The sequence below is a fragment of the Gadus macrocephalus genome, chromosome 13, assembly GCF_031168955.1.
Source record: "Gadus macrocephalus chromosome 13, ASM3116895v1".
In the NCBI taxonomy this organism is placed as follows: domain Eukaryota; kingdom Metazoa; phylum Chordata; class Actinopteri; order Gadiformes; family Gadidae; genus Gadus; species Gadus macrocephalus.
In genome coordinates, this window is record NC_082394.1 from 16,665,721 (window position 1) to 16,687,860 (window position 22,140).

Here is a 22,140-nt window from a genome sequence, read left to right on the forward strand (position 1 = left end):
TTTATCGTCTCGATTGCGTCAACCATGCGGCTGTCCGGTAGGGGGCAGCAGAGGCTAACAGCTAGCTGTAGCGCTGAGGCTCTGAGGCTAACAGCTAGCTGTAGTACTTGGAGCTGTCCTGTAGCACCGTTAGCTCCGACCGTTAGCTCTTCCATTCACTGCATGGATCGGCTCTGATGTTTTTGCAGCCAGTTATGAGGCAGCTTAGCCTGGCTGGGATAGGACAGCTGTCCGGTTGACACACACACCCTGACCGACCTCCTCGCCTCATCCCAGACAGTGAGCGGCGGAGGAGACGGTAAGTGGCCATTTGGACGGTTAGTGACTGCGTAACGACAAACCGTCACATTAGCAGAGCTGCTAGTGTTAGCTTGCAGCGCTAACTAGACAGGGATCATATGTCAGTAAACGCACGTTTAAATACAGAGATGGACATCCAGTACAGACTTCCACGTATCTGCGAGGGTTGAAAACTAATGGTTACTGAGTCGGTTTCGTCCAGAGACCAATTGGTTAATGTTAGGTAAGCCAGGGTGATCTGGCTAGCTGTCAGGCTAAGGTCAAGCAGCTAGCCATATAGTTCCATGGTAGCCTGGGGGTTTCGGGAGCTGTGCAGTGCAGTCAGCCTTGCTGCTGAAAGGGGGAGCCCGGGCTAGAGGAGTTTAGTACAGTCAGCCCTGATGCTGTCAGGTCGCCCTGTCTAGAGGAGTACAGCGCAGTCAGCCTTGATGCTGCAATGGGCAGCCCGGGCTAGAGGAGTGAAGTGCAGTCAGCCCTGATGCTGTCAGGTGAGCCGGGCTAGAGAAGTGTAGTGCGGTCAGCCCTGATGCTGTCAGGTGGCCCGGGCTAGAGGAATGTAGTGCCGTCAGCCCTGATGCTGTCAGGTGGCCCGGGTTAGAGGAGTTTACAGTCAGCCCTGATGCTGGCAGGTGGCCCGGGCTAGAGGAGTGTAGTGCAGTAAGCCCTGACGCTGTCAGGTAAGGTAGCCCGCTAGAGAAGTGTAGTGCGGTCAGCCCTGATGCTGTCAGGTGGCCCGGGCTAGAGGAATGTAGTGCCGTCAGCCCTGATGCTGTCAGGTGGCCCGGGCTAGAGGAGTTTACAGTCAGCCCTGATGCTGGCAGGTGGCCCGGGCTAGAGGAGTGTAGTGCAGTAAGCCCTGACGCTGTCAGGTAAGGTAGCCCGGGCTAGAGGAGTGTAGCGCAGTCAGCCCTGATGCTGTCATGTGGCCCGGGCTAGAGGAGTGAAGTGCAGTCAGTTCTGACGCTGTCAGGTAGCCTGGGCTAGAGGAATGCTGTGTGTTGAAAGAGGTCAGAGATTTAAACGCTTCTGGCCAGATTGGACCTAAAATGTATAGGAATTACACAAATCTGCGGGGTCATGTTTATTTTGCTCTGGCATATGTGTCTGGTCCCCCGTGTGTGCAGACAGATTTGCGGCAGATCTGGCCTGGCTCGGGCCAATGCAAACCGTTATCTAATATGGGGAGTGTTTTATAAGATGACTACACAGAGGAGCGTCCTATGGAACCACCGTTGAAGAATTTTCATAAACAACAAAGATGGCTGCCATTGATGGTCACATGTTTCGTTGCTCTGATTGGTTGCAGGGCTATCCAATTGCGCCCAGAGGCCTTTTGGTCTGCGGACGATAACCCCTCGAAAATGAACTGGGAGGTTCCTGACTGATACCCATTTACGAATTGGTCTTGCAATAGTCAGGCTACCTGAAAGCTGATGTTATCTGTAGACTGTGGTCAAACAGACACTATCCCCTTACTTTTACTTGTACAGGTAGAAGCACTAACACCACTACAAATACTACTACTTCTGCTACAACTACTCCTACTTGGGTCATTTAGCAGATGTTATTATTGGTAATACATGCATGTCATTAAAGAGCAGGTAGTGTAAGGGCGTCTTGCTCTATGATGCCTACAGGTAGACTGTGGACATTGGGGGTGGACCCAGGACCTTTCAGCTAGGAGTCCACTTATCACTACTAGACCATCCTGTCCCTTACCAAGTTCTGAATGATGGTCAGTAATCCGGTCTGGTTCTGGGAGTGGTCCAGTTCAGGCTGAGCCAGTCTAAGTAGGTAGGTAGTCTGGGTCCTCGGGTGGTCTCGGACGAGGGGATTACCAGTTTTATGGCTTACTCTGAATAGATGATGATGTTGAGTGGTTAGAGTATAGCTAGTTGGACTAATGGCGTGGGTTTGTATACATTCTGGGGTGAACTAGTAACTACAGCCTTAGATTGTGGTCCATCATATTAATTTACTATTGTTAACAGCCTTTTATCATAGCATATCATGTTAACTAACTAGTAAGGATTAGGGCCCGACCGATTTAATCGGCCGATTATAGCCTTTTTGAAAATAATCGGCATCGGCCAAAAAGACGCCGATTACAACCGATTATTATTATTTTTTATTTTTTTATAAATGTTATTGCGATTAGTATCCTGCAGATTGCGCTCCTACTCGCCTTGCTAACTAACAACTTTAGCTGGAGTAAAAAAGAGGAGATTGAATTTTACCGTACAACATGAAAGCACGCTCGCTCAGGCAGCTGCGCGGAGTGCGCGCTCACCTCACCAATGTACACAAGACGCGTTTGAGCATGTTGTGCCTGTTTTTCTTTAGGTCCCAGGCCATGTTAATTTGTTATACTGTAGACTCTAACGGTGAGACCATACTGCTCAGCACGCACGTGTTAGTCACTGCTCACGAGCGCAGCACATTGGGAGTTAGTTATTTATTTTACATTTTACATTACACTCATTTTTGACTGTAAATGTATTCTAAAACACTCAAAGGTTCTGCATTCAATTCACATATTCGTCAAAAGTGTTTAAAGTATATTTAAGGTATCAAAAACTATGTTTTATATGTTGTTGTTTTTTTTTTAATCGGCCGATTAAATCGTAATCGTAATTTTTCTCTGAAAATAATCGGCATCGGCACTCAAAAATCTATATCGGTCGGGCCCTAAGCCTTATATCATAGTCTAACATTGTAACCAGTTATAACTGCCTTACAAAGTCTATCATTATAACCAGTGAGAATAGCCACATATATATAATTATTTATAACAGCTGAATATCATATATCACATTAATTAAGGCTAAATAACAGCTGTATATTATTATTATAATTATTATTATTATTTAGAATTACTATGATTATAAATTGTAGATGATATATATATATATCATCTACAATTTATAATCATAATAATTCAATATTATAATATACTTCATATCATAGTCTCTCATATTAACTTGCTAGTAATAACAGCCTTATATCATAGTCTATCAAATTAACTAACTAGTAATAAAAGACTTATCTCTCATAATTACTATTAGTAACAACTTTATATCTTAGTCTATCATATTAACTATTAATAACAGCCTTATATCATAGTCAATCATATAAACTAAATAGTTCGAACATAGTTAGAGGGAGTCCCAGGTTTTATCAAGCCTTGGGTCGTGGCTTCTATTCCAAACTTCAAATTGTCAAGTAAATCATGATTTCTGCAGCTTATACTGGACACACAGCATCTAGGATAGGAGATGAATGTGCATGTTACTGGCTAGCAGGACAGCTAGCCGTCTGCTACCCACCTAGCAGCTACTGATGAGGTTGTCAGTACTACTCTAAGCTGATGGCTGGGGAGGTCAAGGACTGTCTGACAGAACATGATTAACGATTAGCTTGTTGTTGTTGAGAGTGGTCATGGGTAGGAAAGACTTGAACCTATCCTCTCAGGTGTGACGTCCATTCAGCGCTTCTCATTGGTCAGTTTCCGTACTCCTACCCAGGTAGCTACTCAAAACAGTCACTACTAGCCGTTAGTCCCCCTGGCTCTCTTTGTTAAATATTGTTATTGTAGGTATATGTATTATATTCATAATGTCAGGTGTTTACTTTTTAGCTATAGGTTCCCTTTTGAATATTTTTTTCATAGTATCTTTAGTTTACATTGTAGTTAAATATTTTTGGGATTAAGTGCTGTGAAATAGAAAATAGAAAATCCTTCTGTCTTCACCTGGGAGATCATGTAATGTGAGCATAGCTACTTTGTTGTGGTACAAATATTTAATATACTTATGCCTTTTTTCAATTCATTAGCACCTACATTCTTTTTTGTTCAGTGTATTAAATGTTTACTATACATTAGTACAGCAAAAAAAATCTAAACTTTAGTATATTAAAATGTTTTTGTTATACTTAAATTCATTAATTTTTGTCTACCCATACAAATGTTCTATACTTAATAAAATGTTTCTACAGTTTAGCATGAATAAAAGTTTTTTTACTTTGGTATGTATATATCTTTTCTATACTACAGTAAAGCGAATGTTTTACCCTGGATAGTATAAATCTTTTCTATACTTAAGAATATCATTATTTTTTGGTAAATTATGCTGGTTCAATGTAGCTTAATAAGGTATTTTAACAAGTTGTATCTTTTCTCTCCAGGTAGTCCAGACTCAGCCTGGTAAACGACTCCCCACCTTTCCATCGTGATTTGTCGCCCGTGCTGTCGTGCAGTGGATTGGCGCGCCTTGATAGAAGGCTGGGGGAGGTGGCCGTCGGGCTGGCTCCGCCTCCGCCCGGGGCCAGCGTGCGTTCCCAGCAGGCTGTGGTGCCGTGTTCCCCCCCCTCCCCCCCACCGCGGACCAGAGCTAACGCCCAGGGTAGCTACAACTTAGCATTACAGCACAGTATGCCAGAGCTAAGGCCCAGGGTAGCTCACACTTAAGGCCAATTTCCACCAGAACCGTCACGGAAGCGGCACGGCAGCGAAGTGCCTGTGTACCTTACTGCAATCCCCACTGAAAGCGGTACGGGCAAATTCCGGCTGATGGCTCAAGACGTGCATAGTTATAATAGGCCTATATGAATTGTAAAAATTATGATGATTAGAATGATTCATGCAATATTATTCACGAGTTCACGATATTCAACCCCTAAACATCAATATTATAACCCATTAAATACAATGCAAGTATCGTTAACAAAGTGCCGGTTTGGGAAGGGCTCCATGCCGTGCCGTGACCGTATCCAGTGGAATGGCCTACATTGACTTTAATGGTTCCTATTATTTTCGGCAACCGTTTTACTACCGTGGCGCTTCCGTGCTGGTTCTGGTGGAATTTTGCCTTTAGCATCTGAACAGAGTCTGCTAATGCTAATGCCCAGGGTAGCTCACACATAGCATCTGAACAGCGTCTGCTAGAGCTAACACCCAAGGTTGCTCAGGTTTAGCATCTGTGGGTGTGTGTGTGTGTGTAACTGCTTACACTCCCTGTCTCTCAGCAGGAGGTGCAGTGCGTGCAGGAGCCATGTGCCTCCCTCAGGCCAACAACATGGAGACCAAGCTGCAGGGGGGTGGGGCTTCACTGGGGGGCGGGGCTGCTCTGGCACCAAGAGGAGGGGTTTCCCTGGAGCCCTTTGTCCATCAGGTAGTACAAGATTATCAAAAATGGGTAATATAGGCAATGATATTTCGTATAATAGGTAATATAGTATCATCTTAAATAGGATATTAAGGTCGTATAGTATTATCCAAGCAGCTTGTTAAACAGCAGTTCAGATGACTGAAAATCATCGGAAGATTGGACTTAAAATAGAGGTAAAATTAAATTAACACCCCAAGAAATTTGAATTCACTCACAAACTAATCGCTCACCATCTACAAGTATGTGAGGGTCACTAGAAGGTCTAAAGAATGTGTGACCTAAGCCTTTGAACTGGTGAGCTTATACAAAACATCTGCTTTGCTTCTGCCATGTACAAATAAAACGGTGTTGTCAGCGAAATAAGGGCTTCAGGACAAAAACATGGAGAGTCGTTGATTTATAGACTGAACTGAATAGGAGTGGACCAAGAATAGGTCCTTGCTGTCCACCAGTCGCCACTTGGACTTGGATGGATAATAATTTATGGGAACTGATTTAGCCCGGTTAGTATTGTATGATTCCACACATTTCCCTGCACAATGAGAGCAGTTCAATTTGGATGGCTTAGAAAGGCTTACAAAGATCTTTTTGGTTGACAGTGTTTTCCTCTGACCAAAAAACAACCTAAACCATCACCCAAATCGCGTATCTCTGAAAAGAGACAATAAGCTGTGTTTGTTGAGGGTTTGGCGACAAAGCCAAATTGCACAGGGTGGAGGGACGCACAGCTGTTACTGAGAAGGGGGATGATATGCTCAGCTACCCTGTTCTCGTCAGCCTTGGATGCTGTCGGGCGAATGCTGATTGGCCTAAAAATACATATGGAAAGTGGGTCAGCAGATTCAAAGATTGGAGTGACAATAGCACATTCCCAGGCATTTGGGAACTGCCCAAGGGATGTACAGAATTTAATGATAGAAGTAATTGGGTTAGCTTGTGCCATGTAAGAGCACTGATGTTTCCATCCCAAACCCATCTTATGCTCTTAAAGGCTTGCGGGACCTGATGATTTTCATGAATTATGGCTCAGAAATGTTTTAGTATAGTTGCTTGGTACACTCTATCCTGGTTAACTGAGAATCCCTGGGTAGTATCAGCCACATAGTCTACAAAGAAGTGATTTGAAGGCCTCTGCTTTCTATCCATAAGGTTTCCATTTAGGTTCTAATCAAGCATTTTTGTACTGGTGGTCTAGTGGGGGACCACCACTAGGTGGTGCCCCATATCATTTTAGTTTCTGTTGTAAAAAAGTTTCCTTCGACTTTATAATCTCCTTATCGTATTCCTTATCCCAGCATAAAGAGTTGTGTCGTGTTGGGGTTTTCTTTTGATGGCAGTTTAAAAAAAGCAAGGTCCTGCTCTTTCATCCATTTTAAAAGGTCATAATTTATCCAAGACAGACCATGATTTTTTGCCCTGGGTTTAACCCTTTGTTAACCAGAAGAGTTTAACTATGGTGGGGTATAAGTTCTAAAACAAAATGATGTGAACTAAATCTTTGCAAGCAAACATAACTGTGTGTCTGTGTGTGTAGGTAGGCGGTCACACCAGCATGATGCGCTACGATGACCACACGGTGTGTAAACCGCTGATCAGCAGAGAGCAGCGCTTCTACGAGTCCCTTCCACCCGAGATGAAAGAGTTCACCCCCGAATACAAAGGTGTGTGTGTACACATAAAAACCGAATATATTCTACTAACGAGTCTGACATGTTCCACTAAAAACATGTCCTTCTAGTAACGCGTTCCGCTCCCTACATCACCGCCGCTGTGCTGCAGGCGTGGTGCTGGTGTGTTTTGAAGGGGACTCTGACGGCTACATCAACCTGGTGGCCTACCCCTACGTGGAGAGTTGTTCAGAGGGGGCGGGGGAGCACGAGGAGAGGGAGTTCCCCGAGAGGGAGCAGCCCAGGAGGAAGCAGTCCCGCCGCAGCCTCCACCGCTCCTCCTCCTCTGCCGAATACAAGGACGAGCGGGCCGACCGGCGGGAGGTGCTGGAGAGCGACTCCACCGAGAGGTGGGGGCCCATGTGCATTGAGCGCCTTTCCGGTTTATTTCATTTGACCAGGTTAATCCTATAAGATTAAAGGGCAGTGCAGTTCCCAGTAGTTTGTACTTAAGTAAGCTCACCGGCAGGCTCTCCCAGGGAGAGGGGACAGACGACAAAGGCCTTCAGACCCGAGGATGCAATCTCGAGGATGCTATCATGAGGGAGTGAGCATGAGGATGCTAGATGGAGGGTGTGTTGGCATAAGGATGTTGGCTTGCGGATGCTTGCTTGCCGGCGTTAGCTTTAGAGTGTAATGCATGCCGGAGGTTGTTAAATGGGGGGTGTTCACTTGAGGATGATAGCTTGAATACGTAAGCATGAGAGTTTTAGTATCCATGTCTACCTCCCTGGTTGGATCCCAACTCTTCAAGATATAACAATATGAACTAGCTAATTTATTTGACAATTTAAGCGCTTTCTTTCATATTTGAACATGTTTAATATAACATTGCAACGTGGGGTCTGTGCACCCTGGTCCTGGCCCAGCTCCAGGGGGTGGTCTTCAGGTTGTATCTGATCGGGTCTCCCTGTCTTCCCAGCCTGGCGGACCTCAAGAGCCCGAGGCTGGAGCTCCACATCCACTCTGAAGTTCCCTTCCAGATGCTGGACGGGAACAGCGGCCTGGGCTCAGAGAAGATCAGCCACAACCCCTGGAGCCTGCGCTGCCACAAGCAGCAGCTCAGCCGCATGCGCTCCCAGTCCAAGGACCGAAGGCTGTACAGTATCCTGTCTGTAGAACCGCCTAGCCCGTAGCTCTAACCACAACCCTTACCCCAGTAGAACCACTACATAACCCTAACCTGTAACCACTTGCTAAGCTTAACTTAATGATCTCTTGAAATTAGTGTTTGTTTATATCTTTAGCTATTCATTGATCAGGTCTCTTCTCCTATTTAAGTGCTTGCAAAGCACAATATCTCTATAAACAGACATCTACATTTCTTAGAGCATTTATCGCGCAACGCAGCCATACAGAGGGCTTAACAATGGAAGCGGGAACAAGAAAAGAGTCATGGGAGAGCTTCCTGCGTTGGTGTCAGAGACCTGCTGTTGCCACGACGACCACCTTGTTGTTCCTCAGCGCTCCCCAGAGTTCCTGCTGCTGGAGAACGTGGTGCACCACTTCCTGTACCCCTGCATCCTGGACCTGAAGATGGGGACGCGGCAGCACGGGGACGACGCGTCAGAGGAGAAGGCTGCCCGACAGATGAGGAAGTGTCAGCAGAGCACCTCCGCCAGCCTCGGGGTCCGGCTCTGTGGCATGCAGGTACGAGCTCGTACTACAGTACTACTACCACTACTAATGATAATACCGCTATGGTGCTACTTCTACTAATACTTCTACTAACTTCAACCAGCCTTGAGGTCCAGCTGTATTGCATGCAAATACTACCTAATACTATAGTACTACTATCATTGTACTATATCTCTAGCTGGATACGTACACACACTAACTCATACTGTACTACTACGGCTATGTGCAGTACCACAGACCTATGGTACTATATGTCTATCTCCTGGTGTACCAGGTGGCTATGTGCAGGTACTACCTAGTACCAGATATTCCGTGTCGGTCTCAAGGTGTACCAGGTGGCTATGTGCAGGTACTACCTAGTACCAGAGTCCTATAGTACTATATCTCTGCCCCCTGGTGGCCATAGGGGTGTACTACCAACCGCAGCACTAAGCACTATATCTCCGTCTCCAGGTGTACCAGGTGGATACGGGCCACTACCTGTGTAGGAACAAGTACTACGGCCGCAGCCTGACCATGGAGGGCTTCCGCCACGCCCTGTACCAGTACATGCACAACGGACTGGGCCTCAGGCGCGACCTATTTGAACCAATCCTCAGCAAGCTGGGCAGCCTGAAGGCGGTGCTAGAGGGGCAGACGTCCTACCGCTTCTACTCCTCGTCGCTGCTCATCATCTACGAGGGCAAGGTGAGTCCTGCTCCACAACTACTAAACCACAACATTAATATGTCGTCTTTACCTGATCTTATCTTCAACTAATATTTTATCGATACATAATATCTCTCCAACATTACTTAACATAACTTAGTGTACTTAAAGCCAGGGTAGGTGGACTTTGATGGAACCAGCCAGAGTGAGCTAGATTTTGAAAGGAACAAACAAAACAATCTTACCCCTCCCTTCAGGCCTCCCTCCAAAGCAACTCCCCCAAAACCAATGACTAGCTTGCTTGCTTTAGCAAGACAGGTACCGGATTGTTCTCTTCAGTCAGAGCATTGGATTTATTGATTGCTGTCAAGATTTATGGAGAATTTCAACAAATGACACAAAATGATATGTCATTATTAACAGATATCTCATTTTGACTTAATATTTCATAATTAGTTAATATCTCATTATAAACTTAGATTTCATAATTCGTTAATATATCATCATAACTGAATAAATCCTCATAATTTAAATTATTATTATTAACAAATATCATCGTTAACTAATATCTCATCATAAGAGTAGCAAATGTCAACCTGACAGGCTCAGATTATATTCTTACATTATGGAAAGGATCCCTATAGAGAAATACAACTTTTCATTCCCAGTCGTTTGATCCCTCCGAAATCGAAGTGTTGTTACAGGAAATATCCCTATTGTCATTCCAATAAGGACAAATAAAAACATTGTTGTCCACATAAGTCACTGAGACCCAATATGATTGGGAAAAGTAGGCTCCAGGTTGCAAATTTTAACGTTATCCTTTAATTTCTTATCATTACTCGTTATTGGGTCGTTACCTAATCCACAAATCATTGATTTTGCTTGTTAGGAAGCCGAAGGCACGGCAGTGCCCCTCACTGAGCAGCATAAGGTTCCACAACCTCCCCCGGATGCACATCGTGGCCCCTGGCCCCAACCACCACCAGACTCACAGAGTGGCCCCTGGCCTCAACCTCCTCCAGACTCGCAGAGTGGCCCCTGGCCTCAACCTCCTCCAGACTCGCAGAGTGGCCCCTGGCCCCAACCTCCTACAGACACACATAGTGGCCCCTGGCCTCAACCTCCTACAGACACACATAGTGGCCCCTGGCCTCAACCTCCTCCAGACTCACAGAGTGGCCCCTGGCCCCAACCTCCTACAGACACACATAGTGGCCCCTGGCCTCAACCTCCTACAGACACACATAGTGGCCCCTGGCCTCAACCTCCTACAGACACACATAGTGGCCCCTGGCCTCAACCTCCTCCAGACTCACAGAGTGGCCCCTGGCCCCAACCTCCTGCAGACACACACAGTCCCTCCTGGCCCCAACCTCTTCCAGAACCACACAGTAACCCCTGGCCCCAACCACCTCCAGAACCACACATTGGCACCAAGGTTCCACCTCCGTCAGACCCAAACAGTGCTCCCTGGCCCCAACCTCCGCCAGAGCCACACATTGGCCTCAAGGTTCAACGTCCATCAGACCCAAACAGTGGTCCCTGGCCCCAACCTCCTCCAGAGCCACACATTGGCACCCGGGCTCAACCTCCAGAGCACGGCCAACCGCAGATCTCTTCCGGTCAGGGGGACATCTCCATGACGACAAAACCGGGGGTGGGGCCAGGGACGAGATTACCGACAGAGGGGATAACCTCACTGCCTCCCCCTACTCAGATAGTCCCCCTCACAGCCTCAAACTGTAACGCCCCTCCACCCAGCCACACCTCCACTGCACCGTGCCCAGAAGCCCCTCCCCCAAGCCACCCCTTGCCCACACTGCGCCCAGAAGCCCCTCCCCCAAGCCACCCCTTGCCCACACTGCGCCCAGAAGCCCCTCCGCCCAGCCACCCGTGCTCCACACCGCACCCAGAAGCCGTTCCCACAAGCCACCCCTGCCCCGCAACGTGTCCCGAAGCCCCTCCCCCCAGCCACTCCTCCCCTGCCCCCCGCCCAGACGCCGCTGCCCCCCTGGTAGACCTGCGTATGATAGACTTCGCTCACTCCACCTTCAAGGGTTTCCGTGACGACACGGCGGTGCACGACGGGCCAGACCGCGGCTACGTGCTGGGACTGGAGAGTCTGGTCCACATCCTGGAGGACCTGAGGGACAACAGCCTGGCGTAGCACACACACATACACACAGAAACACACACACACACACACACCTTACATATATGCAAACACACACACAGAAACACACACAACACACACACATTCTCTGGGTTTTGTGTCCCCCCCCCTCGTTTTCTGTAAATATGGACCATGGTCATCGTTCTCCTTGTCGTCTCCATGGCAACACAAACACCATTCTGAAAACATCAGAGAGGCTTCGGTTGCTAAGAAACGGCCACGGAAATTTCCAGGGAGCCAACATGGCCGACGCAGGACTGCAGGTTGAAAACCTGTGTGTTGGGTGGCCACGCCCATGCAGACTGTCACCACTGTGACAGTGGGACAGAAGTAAGGATCATGGGAGAATAAGGGGGAGGGGCTTCAATCAGCCACAACTGCCTGGCACTTTCCACAATGCATTGCCTTGACCGTCTGAGCATTAAGAGACTAAGACTGGTTGGGGCTTCCTCCAGCTGTAGCCAATCCCATCGTGACAATCTGCTCATGTGACCAGTTAGAACACAAACACAGGAACCGCCCTTCATTATACCTACTTCAATATAGAAACCGTGTTGTTGTACCACCATAGTACTATTGAACCAACATGTTGAAAGCAAGATAATAATGAATAGTGAAGGAAGTAAGTTAATAATAATGAATAGTGAAGGAAGTAATAATATTAATGAATAGGATACTTAAAAAGGTTTATTGTAGAATGTAGTCGAGCGTCAGGGATAGCTTAGTGTTAGGATGCTTGGAGGTATTCAGTAGAACATGGAGACTATCTCACTGATACTGTAAAGCTGTAAAACATTCTTGAGAGCTGAGATGTATCTTTGCTCTCGCTGTGCTCTCCATTCTCGTTTTAAACTAGCTTTAAAATCACTGCAGCAGAGAAAGCCCCCAGTAGTGCATGGGGCTGGATTCCAAGCGAACAGCTAGCTTTTAAACCCAATGTCTGGCCTAACTGATAGCCAACACTAGAAGCTAACAGCTAGGCTAGGTCTGGGGTTTTAAATCTAGCAGTAAGGCCAGCCCTGTCTTGGACTAAAAAGCCACAGAATCATAAAAACCTGTTAACGGTTCCCTGGATGACAAGGCAACAGAAGCTAATGGACATACTAACTTCTCTGGATGACAAGGCCACTGAAGCTACCGGACATGCTAACTGGTTTCCAGATGACAAGGCAGCAGAAGCTAACAGACATACTAACTTGCCACTAGATGAAAAAGCAACAGAAGCTAACAGACATGCTAACTGGTCTCGAGGTGAAAATGCAACAGAAACTAACCAATATGCTAACTGATCTCTGGATGGTTGTGGAAGCTTGTGGATGTGATTACAAGCCTCTGGATTAAAGGCAACAGAAAATCACTGTCTAGCGGGGTTCTGAAAAGTTAACATAACTGTAACGAGAGGGGTTCTGCAGAGCTAACCATGGCTAGTGGGGTTCTGCAGGGCTAACTCTGGCTGGTGGGCTTCTACACAGCTAACTGCGGCTAGTGGGGTTCTGCAGGCATAACATGCTAACTATGGCTAGAGGGGTTATGCAGAGCCAACAGGCCAACTGTGGCTAGTGGGCTTCTGCAGAGAGGACAAGGTGTGATTGGTCCTCTGATCTGTGATAGATGTAAGAAAAAAAATCTTAGATAAAGTATTATACAATAGTCACCCAAAAGTATCTGTTTATTGTTTATTTTTGTTGCATGGATGAATATTTTTTTAAATATTATAATATTACATCTTTATGACACCTTTGAATGTGATCTATAAAACATTTATTTAAGAAAGTCTCGAGGGTGTTTTTTTTCCCTAGAACTGGTAGAAATAAAATAACGAAGTTTGGAGTAATATTTCGAAATTCAATCGAAGGTATGAAAGAGACATGGTTGAGTTTGAACCATGTCACATACATTTCATGTATTGCATTTGGATGTGAGGTAATAACAAATGCATAGTTTTCGATAATGATACCGTGGACATGAACTTTAAATGTGAAAAAGGTCCAGGTTTAAATAATTTCACGTTCTTTATGTCAATCGTTTACAGCAGACGATTAGGTTTACAAACATCAGCTGTTCCTTGGAGGGGCGAGGCTCTGTTGCGACAGCGCCACGTTGTTCTTCTCTGATTGGTCCGAGAGGTTAACCTAAGGTATCTCAGATGTACCATTCTCTTGTTATGAAGGGGTACACGGAAGACAGACATTTAATATATAGTATGCTATCAACTCCAGAAACATATCCTTAACTTTATATATATGTTTATTACGTAATATATTATTTGTGTGATTATATATGTTCACAAGATCGGTAAATGTGGTCTTTGTTTAAATGTCACTCTTCGTCTCCCACTCCACTATACATGGACGAAGACGGATGCATTGTGTTGCTGCTGCAGGTCTTTCACAGGGACAACTCCTCCTAAAGTCGTTATTCTGGTTAGCAAGTAACTGTTTATAGAAACTTGATTCTTAATTCTTTCTGGAGGAAGCGAGGACAGCAGTTGGACGTTATCTGGTCTTAATTTGGTGGTTTTCTCGGTAAGTTGGAGTCTTCCTGCTCTGTTGATGTCAGAAGGCTAAGTTACATGTCAATGAACTCTGACTCAGTTTGTGTCCCCACATTTGGAATGTGGCCGTTATTTAATTAATAGTTAGCTATCATACTTACAGTGGTAATTTATCTGTTAAAACATGAAGTCAGTGGTAGTTATAGTGTTCTTACTGAGTAGTGGGATTTGAGTGCTAGTAAGCCGGTTAGCATCCATTCATTAAGTTACAGCACCCTTGGAAATAAAATGCGGCCGAATTCAATTGAACTAGATTAACGTTAGTATTGAATGTTTAACTAGAATGTAAGAAGAATAGCCTCCAGATGTATAACAAGGGTCATTCAGTCAGCAAGACTTCCTGCTGAGCCGGAATGGTCTGGGTAATCAAACCCTCGTAATTTCTCTTGGCTGCACTAAAACATCTAACGTATAGCAGTTATAAGCAATATCATTTCTCAAAATGACTTCCTTGCGGTTCAGATGGTCGTTATCAACACGTTTAGGATATAATGTGTGTGTGTGTGTGTGTGTGTGTGTGTGTGTGTGTGTGTGTGTGTGTGTGTGTGTGTGTGTGTGTGTGTGTGTGTGTGTGTGTGTGTGTGTGTGTGTGTGTGTGTGTGTGTGTGTGTGCAGTAGAAGCATGAAGGCCCTGATCTTGGTTGGAGGTTATGGGACCCGTCTACGCCCACTCACACTGAGTCTGCCCAAACCCCTGGTGGAGTTCTGCAATAAGCCCACCCTGCTGCACCAGGTGGAGGCGCTCGTACAGGTAACGATGCTAGAATAACCCTCAAACTATCACTAGGAAATACTTTAACAAAACACTCTATAGTACAGGTACTGATACTTAACTACTGTCTCTCCATTGGTAATGATGCTTATAATACAACCTCTCTTTACTACATTTAGTAAGTCTCTGTCTCTCTGGTAGAGGTAGTAACTCTCTCTTTACTACATTTAGTAAGTCTCTGTCTCTCTTAGTATAGGTAGTAATTCTCTCTCTAGTACATGTAGTAAGTCTCTATCTCTCTAGTACAGGTAGTATCTCTCTTTCGCTCCCCCTCTAGTACAGGGAGTAACTCTCAATTAAAAAAATAATCTCTCTTTTAGGCTGGGGTGGACCATGTTGTCTTGGCAGTGAGCTACATGTCAGATCTGCTGGAGAAGGAAATGAGAATCCAGGAACAGAGGGTACCTATATCAACCTACACCACCCTCTTCACCAGCCTACCCAATACTACACCACCATTATACTCCACCACCATACTGACACCTCACCACACTATTACTACTCTACTGACCCTACACTACCATACACAAATGACACCTTAATAACCCTGCACCACTACACCCTGCTGACCATCCACCGTACAACACAATAGATATAGGACCGTGCGCTGATGGTTAACCGTGGTGCGTTTCTTCCTCAGCTCGGAATCCGTATCTCTCTATCTCATGAGAAGGAGCCTCTGGGGACAGGTCAGACATCTTCCTCTTCACCCTCCCCCTATTCACACTCCTCCCCTTTTTCCACTACGTGGTTAAGTCGTAGGTTAATTAAGTAATTGGTTAGTTTAGTTTTTTGTTAGTTCAGTTGTAGGGTGGATTAGTCATTGTGTTTGGTGGATGTTGTGTGGACTAACAGAAAACTAATTTCCCATGGGTGAACCATATAGGATGGCTCTAAGGCCCCTTCCACACGAAGCCGAAACGGGCGAAACCGGATAGATCGGTTTCGATCTATCCTATATATAATGTACGTCAGCCGAGAGCAACCAATAGGTTTAAAGCTAAATGGTCCCGCCCCAGGAAAGTTATTTTTTTTCATCAGACTTGACTGTCAGGAGTTTCAAAACATATGCGTGACAGAACACTGCCAATATTCAGATGACTCAAAGCTTGAGCCTGTGTGCTCAAATCTCTGAAAAGTCAATGCTAAAAAGTCAGTTCTGAAAAAATACGTTGCAATGGCGTAAACGTACACCTTTACAAGTTTTTAAAACTAAATATACAATCTTTCATAACTTATTTCTCAATGTATGAACACCTGTTTGCAGTATCCCATTTACAAGGTTTCAAAACCGGGAAACAATGAAATACACTGTTAGAACAGTGCCAGATTTGAAACTCTGCAAATGCGCTGGTAAAATTGTTTGAACTTTGAAAATGTGTTGGTGAAAATTATGAAGAAGATAAAATAGAACACAAAACATGTTTACAGATGTTTGAATTTTAGTTTGAATTTTTTTCAGGTTATAATCTCTTTTTTCAGTGTTGCAAAACCTTTTTTACAAGGTGTTGAGTTTTCAAACCCAGACTTACAAGCCTTTGAAACTTTTTTTTTCAGGTTTGAATTATGGCAGGAAACTGGCTCCATACAAATCGAGTACTCCGTGCAGAGCTATAGAGAGATTTGGGTTTTATTTTTATTTGCTACAGGTAATCAACATGAGATTAAAGGTTGGAGCCTAGGCCATTGCAAATCATAGGCTCACCTGAAATTATTCAAGTGGATGCTTACAACTTACCACATTGAATAATATTTTTATATTTATTTTTGACTTGGCCCCATGTTCGTAGGAGCGTGCTGGCACCACATCTATGGGGGTTAAATGCATGATGATGCATGATATTTTTTAGACAATATGCAGAATCTTTTCACTTACGAATTAACACGGTCGGCTATTTTTTGCCAGCACGCCACCCTAGCCTTATTATGGGCAACCTTGTTCCCCTTGGCTGTGATTTGGACTTTGAATTCCTCGTAGGAATTCATAATAATACACTGCTCTTCTTGGGTGAAATGCACCGCTCTCGCTCGATTAATTTTGCATAAGGTTGAGTCAAATGACGCGATAAACGCCCCTTTTATGTGAACGCGCATTGAACCTAAAGCGGAAAACCTGGTTCGACTAATTTAATCTAAAGTGAGCGTCGTGGTACCATTTAACTCTGATTGCGAGTTGCGTCTCTGTCGAGCCAGGTTTTCCCAGGAAAGCCTGGGTATGTTCAGCGAGGTTTGTGGTATACCCCCCTGCTGCAGAACAATAGTCCGCCATCATCTTTGTTGTTGAGATTTCTGAGACTCCGCGGGCTTAACAGTCATTGGCAAGAGGGTCGTGTGTGTGTGTGTGTGTGTGTGTGTGTGTGTGTGTGTGTGTGTGTGTGTGTGTGTGTGTGTGTGTGTGTGTGTGTGTGTGTGTGTGTGTGTGTGTGTGTGTGTGTGTGTGTGTGTGTGTGTGTGTGTGTTCAGCGGCCTTCTTATTTTGTATTTGTGTGTGTGATTAGCGGGGCCTCTTGCTCTGGCCAGGGACCTACTGTGTGACGACAATGAGCCGTTCTTCGTCCTCAACTCGGACGTCATCTGTGACTTCCCATTCCAAGAGATGCTCCAGTTCCACCGAAACCATGGCAACCAGGGCACCATAGTGGTGAGTGAGACGATGGATAGGTAGCAGGTGTAGGTAGAAGTCTGTTTTAGTTAGCATAAATCAATGGATTTCCTGACTGAAGTGTGTGTGTGTGTGTGTGCGTGCCCAGGTGACCAGGGTGGAAGAGCCCTCTAAGTATGGCGTGGTGGTGTTTGAGGCGGAGGGCGGGAGGATCCAACGCTTCGTGGAGAAGCCCCAGGTGTTCGTCTCCAACAAAATCAACGCTGGCATGTACATCTTTAACCCTAGCATGCTGCAGCGTATCCAGGTACACACACACACACACACACACACACACACACACACACACACACACACACACACACACACACACACACACACACACACACACACACACACACACACACACACACACACACACACACACACACACACACACACACTTTTTAAGACTAGTTTGCAGTTTGCACACTTATCTATAATATCACCTCAATGATCTGAAAGCTTAAAGAAATGTTAATCAACTACTGGAGGGAGAACCTTCACTGTTGCTTGGCAGATTTCTTCCAATGTGGTTTCAAAGGTTACTTTGTTTATTGTTTCGGGCTGCTGCCTCATGGATCTATATCCCTGCTATAGATTCAGGTAGTTACTTTATCAGGTAAGGGTATATCCTCATGGAACTAATGCCAGCTATATCTTCTGACAGTTAATTTAATAGTCAAGTCTGTTTCCTCATGAAATACATAAACATAGAAGATATTACATATTCAAACATATAGAGGATACATATTCTGGTAGTTCCTTCAGCAGTTGAGGGTGTTTCTTCATGAAACTCTATCTGTGCTATAATATGCCAAGAAAGAACAGTGGCATCCAAAGAAAGAGAGCCGCAGTTGCTGCACAATTAGATGATTGTCGGACAGTTGAGCTGTAGATTTGAGGGCAGCAGAGAAGTGGGTAGGAAGTGTGGTGTGTTTGTATAGAACCCTCTGGCTCAAAACGAGGACCTCATTGGAAATGTGAGTACAGCATGTTTGAATACTCAGGATGCAGTAACAAGCAGTGCAAGTGACTTGCAATAAGTGAAGACAAAACAAAATGTCCTCACTCAAATGGTCCTTTCCCTTGGTTATGGTTATTGCATGCTTTATTTATGAAAATACGATTCAATGCATATCCATAAGCAGAAACCAAACCTCGGAATTTAGTTGTGGAGCTTGCCAGGTATCTTTCCGTTCGGGGTAGACCATTGAAAACAGAACTACCAAGTTTTCATTTTTTTTCTGTACTTGATCGCAGAATGTACAAATGTAGTTGGAAACATGTGGATATTGGTGGCAGCAAATGTTTGAGGAGTCCTCACAAGTATAGCAGAACAGATAGATGAAAGTGTGTGTCTTGTATGTTTCTAGTTGAGGCCTACGTCAATAGAGAAGGAGATCTTCCCGGTGATGGCTGAGGATGGCCAGCTCTATGCTATGGAGCTACAGGGTAACTACACCTTTCACAAACTACACCATCACCTCTTAATGCACCTCTAACTACACCTCCAACTACACTGCCTCCTACACCTCCACAACCTCCAGCTTTGCGCAATGGAGCAAAAGGCTCACCACACCACCTGTCCCTAGTAACACCTCTAACTACAACTCCTCCACCTCAAACTATACCTCCACCTCAAACTATACCTACACATCTACCTCATCACCACCTACTAAACCTGAACCAGTAACGTGTTATCATGGCAGCATGTTGACCCATATGCTCCTCTGGTTTGTACAGCCGGCCTACCCTACGGACGTAAGTCGGATAGAATCTGCCTCCGCCATCTAGCTGTGCTATTGCTACAATTGCTGCTAGCGCTGCTACTGCTGCTAGGGCTCATAGCACTGCTAGTGCTACCAGAGCTGATGCTACTAGCATTAGCAGAAGGCTAACTAGAGAACAAGCTGCTGTGTGTTTTTTTTAACCACCATTACAGCATCAATGAGAGTGTGTGTGTGTGTGTGTGTGTGTGTGTGTGTGTGTGTGTGTGTGTGTGTGTGTGTGTGTGTGTGTGTGTGTGTGTGTGTGTGTGTGTGTGTGTGTGTGTGTGTGTGTGTGTGTGTGTGTGTGTGTGTGTGTGTGTGTGTGTGTGTGTGTATAGGGTTCTGGATGGACATCGGACAGCCTAAAGACTTCCTGACCGGGATGTGTATGTACCTGCAGTCAGTACGGCAACGCGCTCCAGACCGCCTCTGTACCGGTCCTGGTTTTATAGGAAACGTCCTAGTGGTGAGTTACCTAGTTTACCGGTAGTTACCTTAGTTGGTTAACTACACTAGTTTGGGAACCTGGTATAGTTGCTACTTTAGTTACATGTTCTGTTCCCTAAAATAGTGGATTACTGCTAATATTAATATTATTATTACAAGGTAGTTGTTAGCTCAGTGTCCTGCTAGCTGTTGTAGTCGACAAATGAATCCCACTGAATGTGTGTGTGTGTGTGTGTGTGTGTGTGTGTGTGTGTGTGTGTGTGTGTGTGTGTGTGTGTGTGTGTGTGTGTGTGTGTGTGTGTGTGTGTGTGTGTGTGTGTGTGTGTGTGTGTGTGTGTGTGTGCGCGTGCGTGCACCAGGACCCTTCAGCCCGTATCGGGGAGAACTGCTCCATCGGCCCCAACGTGACGCTGGGTGCCGGGGTGGTGGTGGAGGACGGTGTGAGGGTGAGGCGCTGCACGGTGCTGAAGGGGGCCCGCCTGCGCTCTCACTCCTGGTTGGACAGCTGCATCGTGGGCTGGAACTGCTCTGTCGGCCAATGGGTGAGCTCCACACATCAGAACATTATACTGTTTATTGGGATAATAAGAAATGAATAAAATCTGGAGGGCATTATATTTTAATATTAATAAGGATGCATGATAATTATTTCTTTCACCTTGTACGATAACTGATAATAACCTGCTTTCATGGCGATAATCGATTATAAGCAATGAGCGTAGTGTAAGGCAAACCAATTTACGTCAATAATCATTTTTAAACACAATTTGCGGATAACACAAAACAAAATAAGAACAATTCTTCTGACTAGAATTAAGTAACATCCAGTGGTGAGGTTGCAGATTGCATGCTCTCCTGACTGGCTGCAGGAGGGGCGTCTGAGTGAGGGTTGAGCTTCTTGGAGACTTGCATACACAAAGGCATACTATGCCACCATGGTGTTTATGGAGTTGTGGAGGCCACATCTTTGTCCGGCCAGCGTAGTTCCTAATGTCCCGTGTTTATTAGGAGTTTAGCAACCCCCATAGCTGTATCTTAGTTTTGTCCAAACTGCATACGAACTGTCAGAACTGTCTTTCTCAGATTGCGCAAATGAACAAATCCATAAGATTGATTCTTTGTTGTGTGGGTGTGGATTTATACGATTTACCATGTTATAACCAGTACACCTTTTCCTTCCTTGTAGGTGCGTATGGAGAACGTTACGGTTCTGGGTGAAGACGTCATCGTGAGCGACGAGCTCTACCTGAATGGCGCCAACGTTCTGCCGCACAAATCCATCACAGAATCCGTAGCAGAGCCACGCATCATTATGTAGACCGTGATCCCCTGGACCCCGCCCCAAAACCCCTCGAACTGGACCCCTCCCCCAAAACCCCTTGAACTGGACCCCTCCCCCGCACCCACCTGGGAACCTCTATACCGTGACCCAGAACCCGGACCAGCTTCAAGACTTGCAGTCCCCCAAAACGTCCCTCACTCTAATCAAAATGTGAAATTGTCTAATCTTCTGCTTAACAAGTCTACTATGGTCTAGAGACGTTAGGCTCATTAAAGATCTGCCGATCAGAGATTTGACAGGTGTCCTGGTCGGTTCTGATGGGACCAGACCCTCCAATCACTGTGTGTCCATCCTTCTGTGAGGATGGCATCGTTTGGGTCTGGCATTCTTTAGGGATGTGTGAACGGGCTTAACGTGAGTGGTTTTTATAATGGGATATGCTATATTATACTATAGTAATATAGTATTAGTGTATGCTAACGATATTGTATACTAGTAAACTATACAGTTGTATAGCATATAGAATAATAATGAAGGTATGAATCCATTGTGTTTTTTATCAGATTAATATAAAAAGGTGAAGAGAACTGTTGTCTTTATTTCCTCACTGTCTGGAAGGTTCCAGCAGGGGGTGCTGCTGCACACCTGGGCTGCGTTGTGCACACAAGCACAAAGTAAGGTATAATTACTACCAGGGACCCGGGAAGTCAGTCCGAGGGGGGGGTGCTGAGAGAGAATCTATATAATGACGTCATAATAAATGCTGCGCAACATCCGTTATTTACAGAGACGAGATGAGGGGTGACGTCACATTCAGGGATCCGCCCTGATAAACACTCTACTGGTGTGTAAAAAGAGTTCTGCCAACTAGCCACTGTTATTCACAAACGTTAGCAAATAAACAATGTGGAAATTAGAGTCAACTCGGCTGATACTGGGCTGAATTTCACACACTAACAACATGCCGACAAGATGTTGCGGTCCGGGATTATACACAGCGTTATAACAAGGATTCAGGAGGTTATTTCTAAAGGTTTACAAAGGAAAGTGACAATAATATAAAGCCTTAATTTTC

General features: G+C 45.3%; 2 protein-coding genes across 5 annotated transcripts; both read left to right on the top strand.

Annotated features, from left to right (window-relative positions):
• Positions 1-47: 47 nt before the first annotated feature.
• Positions 48-13,370, top strand: ip6k1 (inositol hexakisphosphate kinase 1). Of its 3 annotated transcripts, none has more exons than XM_060069863.1 (9): positions 48-298; positions 4,486-4,703; positions 5,326-5,471; positions 7,003-7,129; positions 7,248-7,485; positions 8,058-8,239; positions 8,610-8,785; positions 9,227-9,460; positions 10,314-13,370. In XM_060069863.1, exons 3-9 carry the CDS (start codon positions 5,352-5,354, stop codon positions 11,589-11,591), a joined length of 2,355 nt encoding a protein of 784 aa, XP_059925846.1. In that variant the 5' UTR covers positions 48-298; positions 4,486-4,703; positions 5,326-5,351; the 3' UTR covers positions 11,592-13,370. The 3 variants fall into 3 exon arrangements, with proteins under 3 accessions (XP_059925846.1, XP_059925845.1, XP_059925847.1); XM_060069862.1 differs by having other exon boundaries at positions 5,329-5,471; XM_060069864.1 differs by lacking the exon at positions 48-298 and adding an exon at positions 3,437-4,068 and having other exon boundaries at positions 5,329-5,471.
• Positions 13,371-13,760: 390 nt separating this feature from the next.
• gmppb (GDP-mannose pyrophosphorylase B) lies at positions 13,761-21,652 on the top strand. Of its 2 annotated transcripts, none has more exons than XM_060069890.1 (10): positions 13,761-14,122; positions 14,770-14,902; positions 15,244-15,324; positions 15,564-15,612; positions 17,422-17,564; positions 17,674-17,832; positions 18,941-19,019; positions 19,675-19,802; positions 20,143-20,325; positions 20,970-21,652. In XM_060069890.1, the coding sequence occupies exons 2-10, from the start codon at positions 14,774-14,776 to the stop codon at positions 21,099-21,101; spliced, it is 1,083 nt and encodes a 360-aa protein (XP_059925873.1). In that variant the 5' UTR covers positions 13,761-14,122; positions 14,770-14,773; the 3' UTR covers positions 21,102-21,652. The 2 variants fall into 2 exon arrangements, with proteins under 2 accessions (XP_059925873.1, XP_059925871.1); XM_060069888.1 differs by having other exon boundaries at positions 13,763-14,122; positions 14,767-14,902.
• The last annotated feature ends 488 nt before the right edge of the window (positions 21,653-22,140 follow it).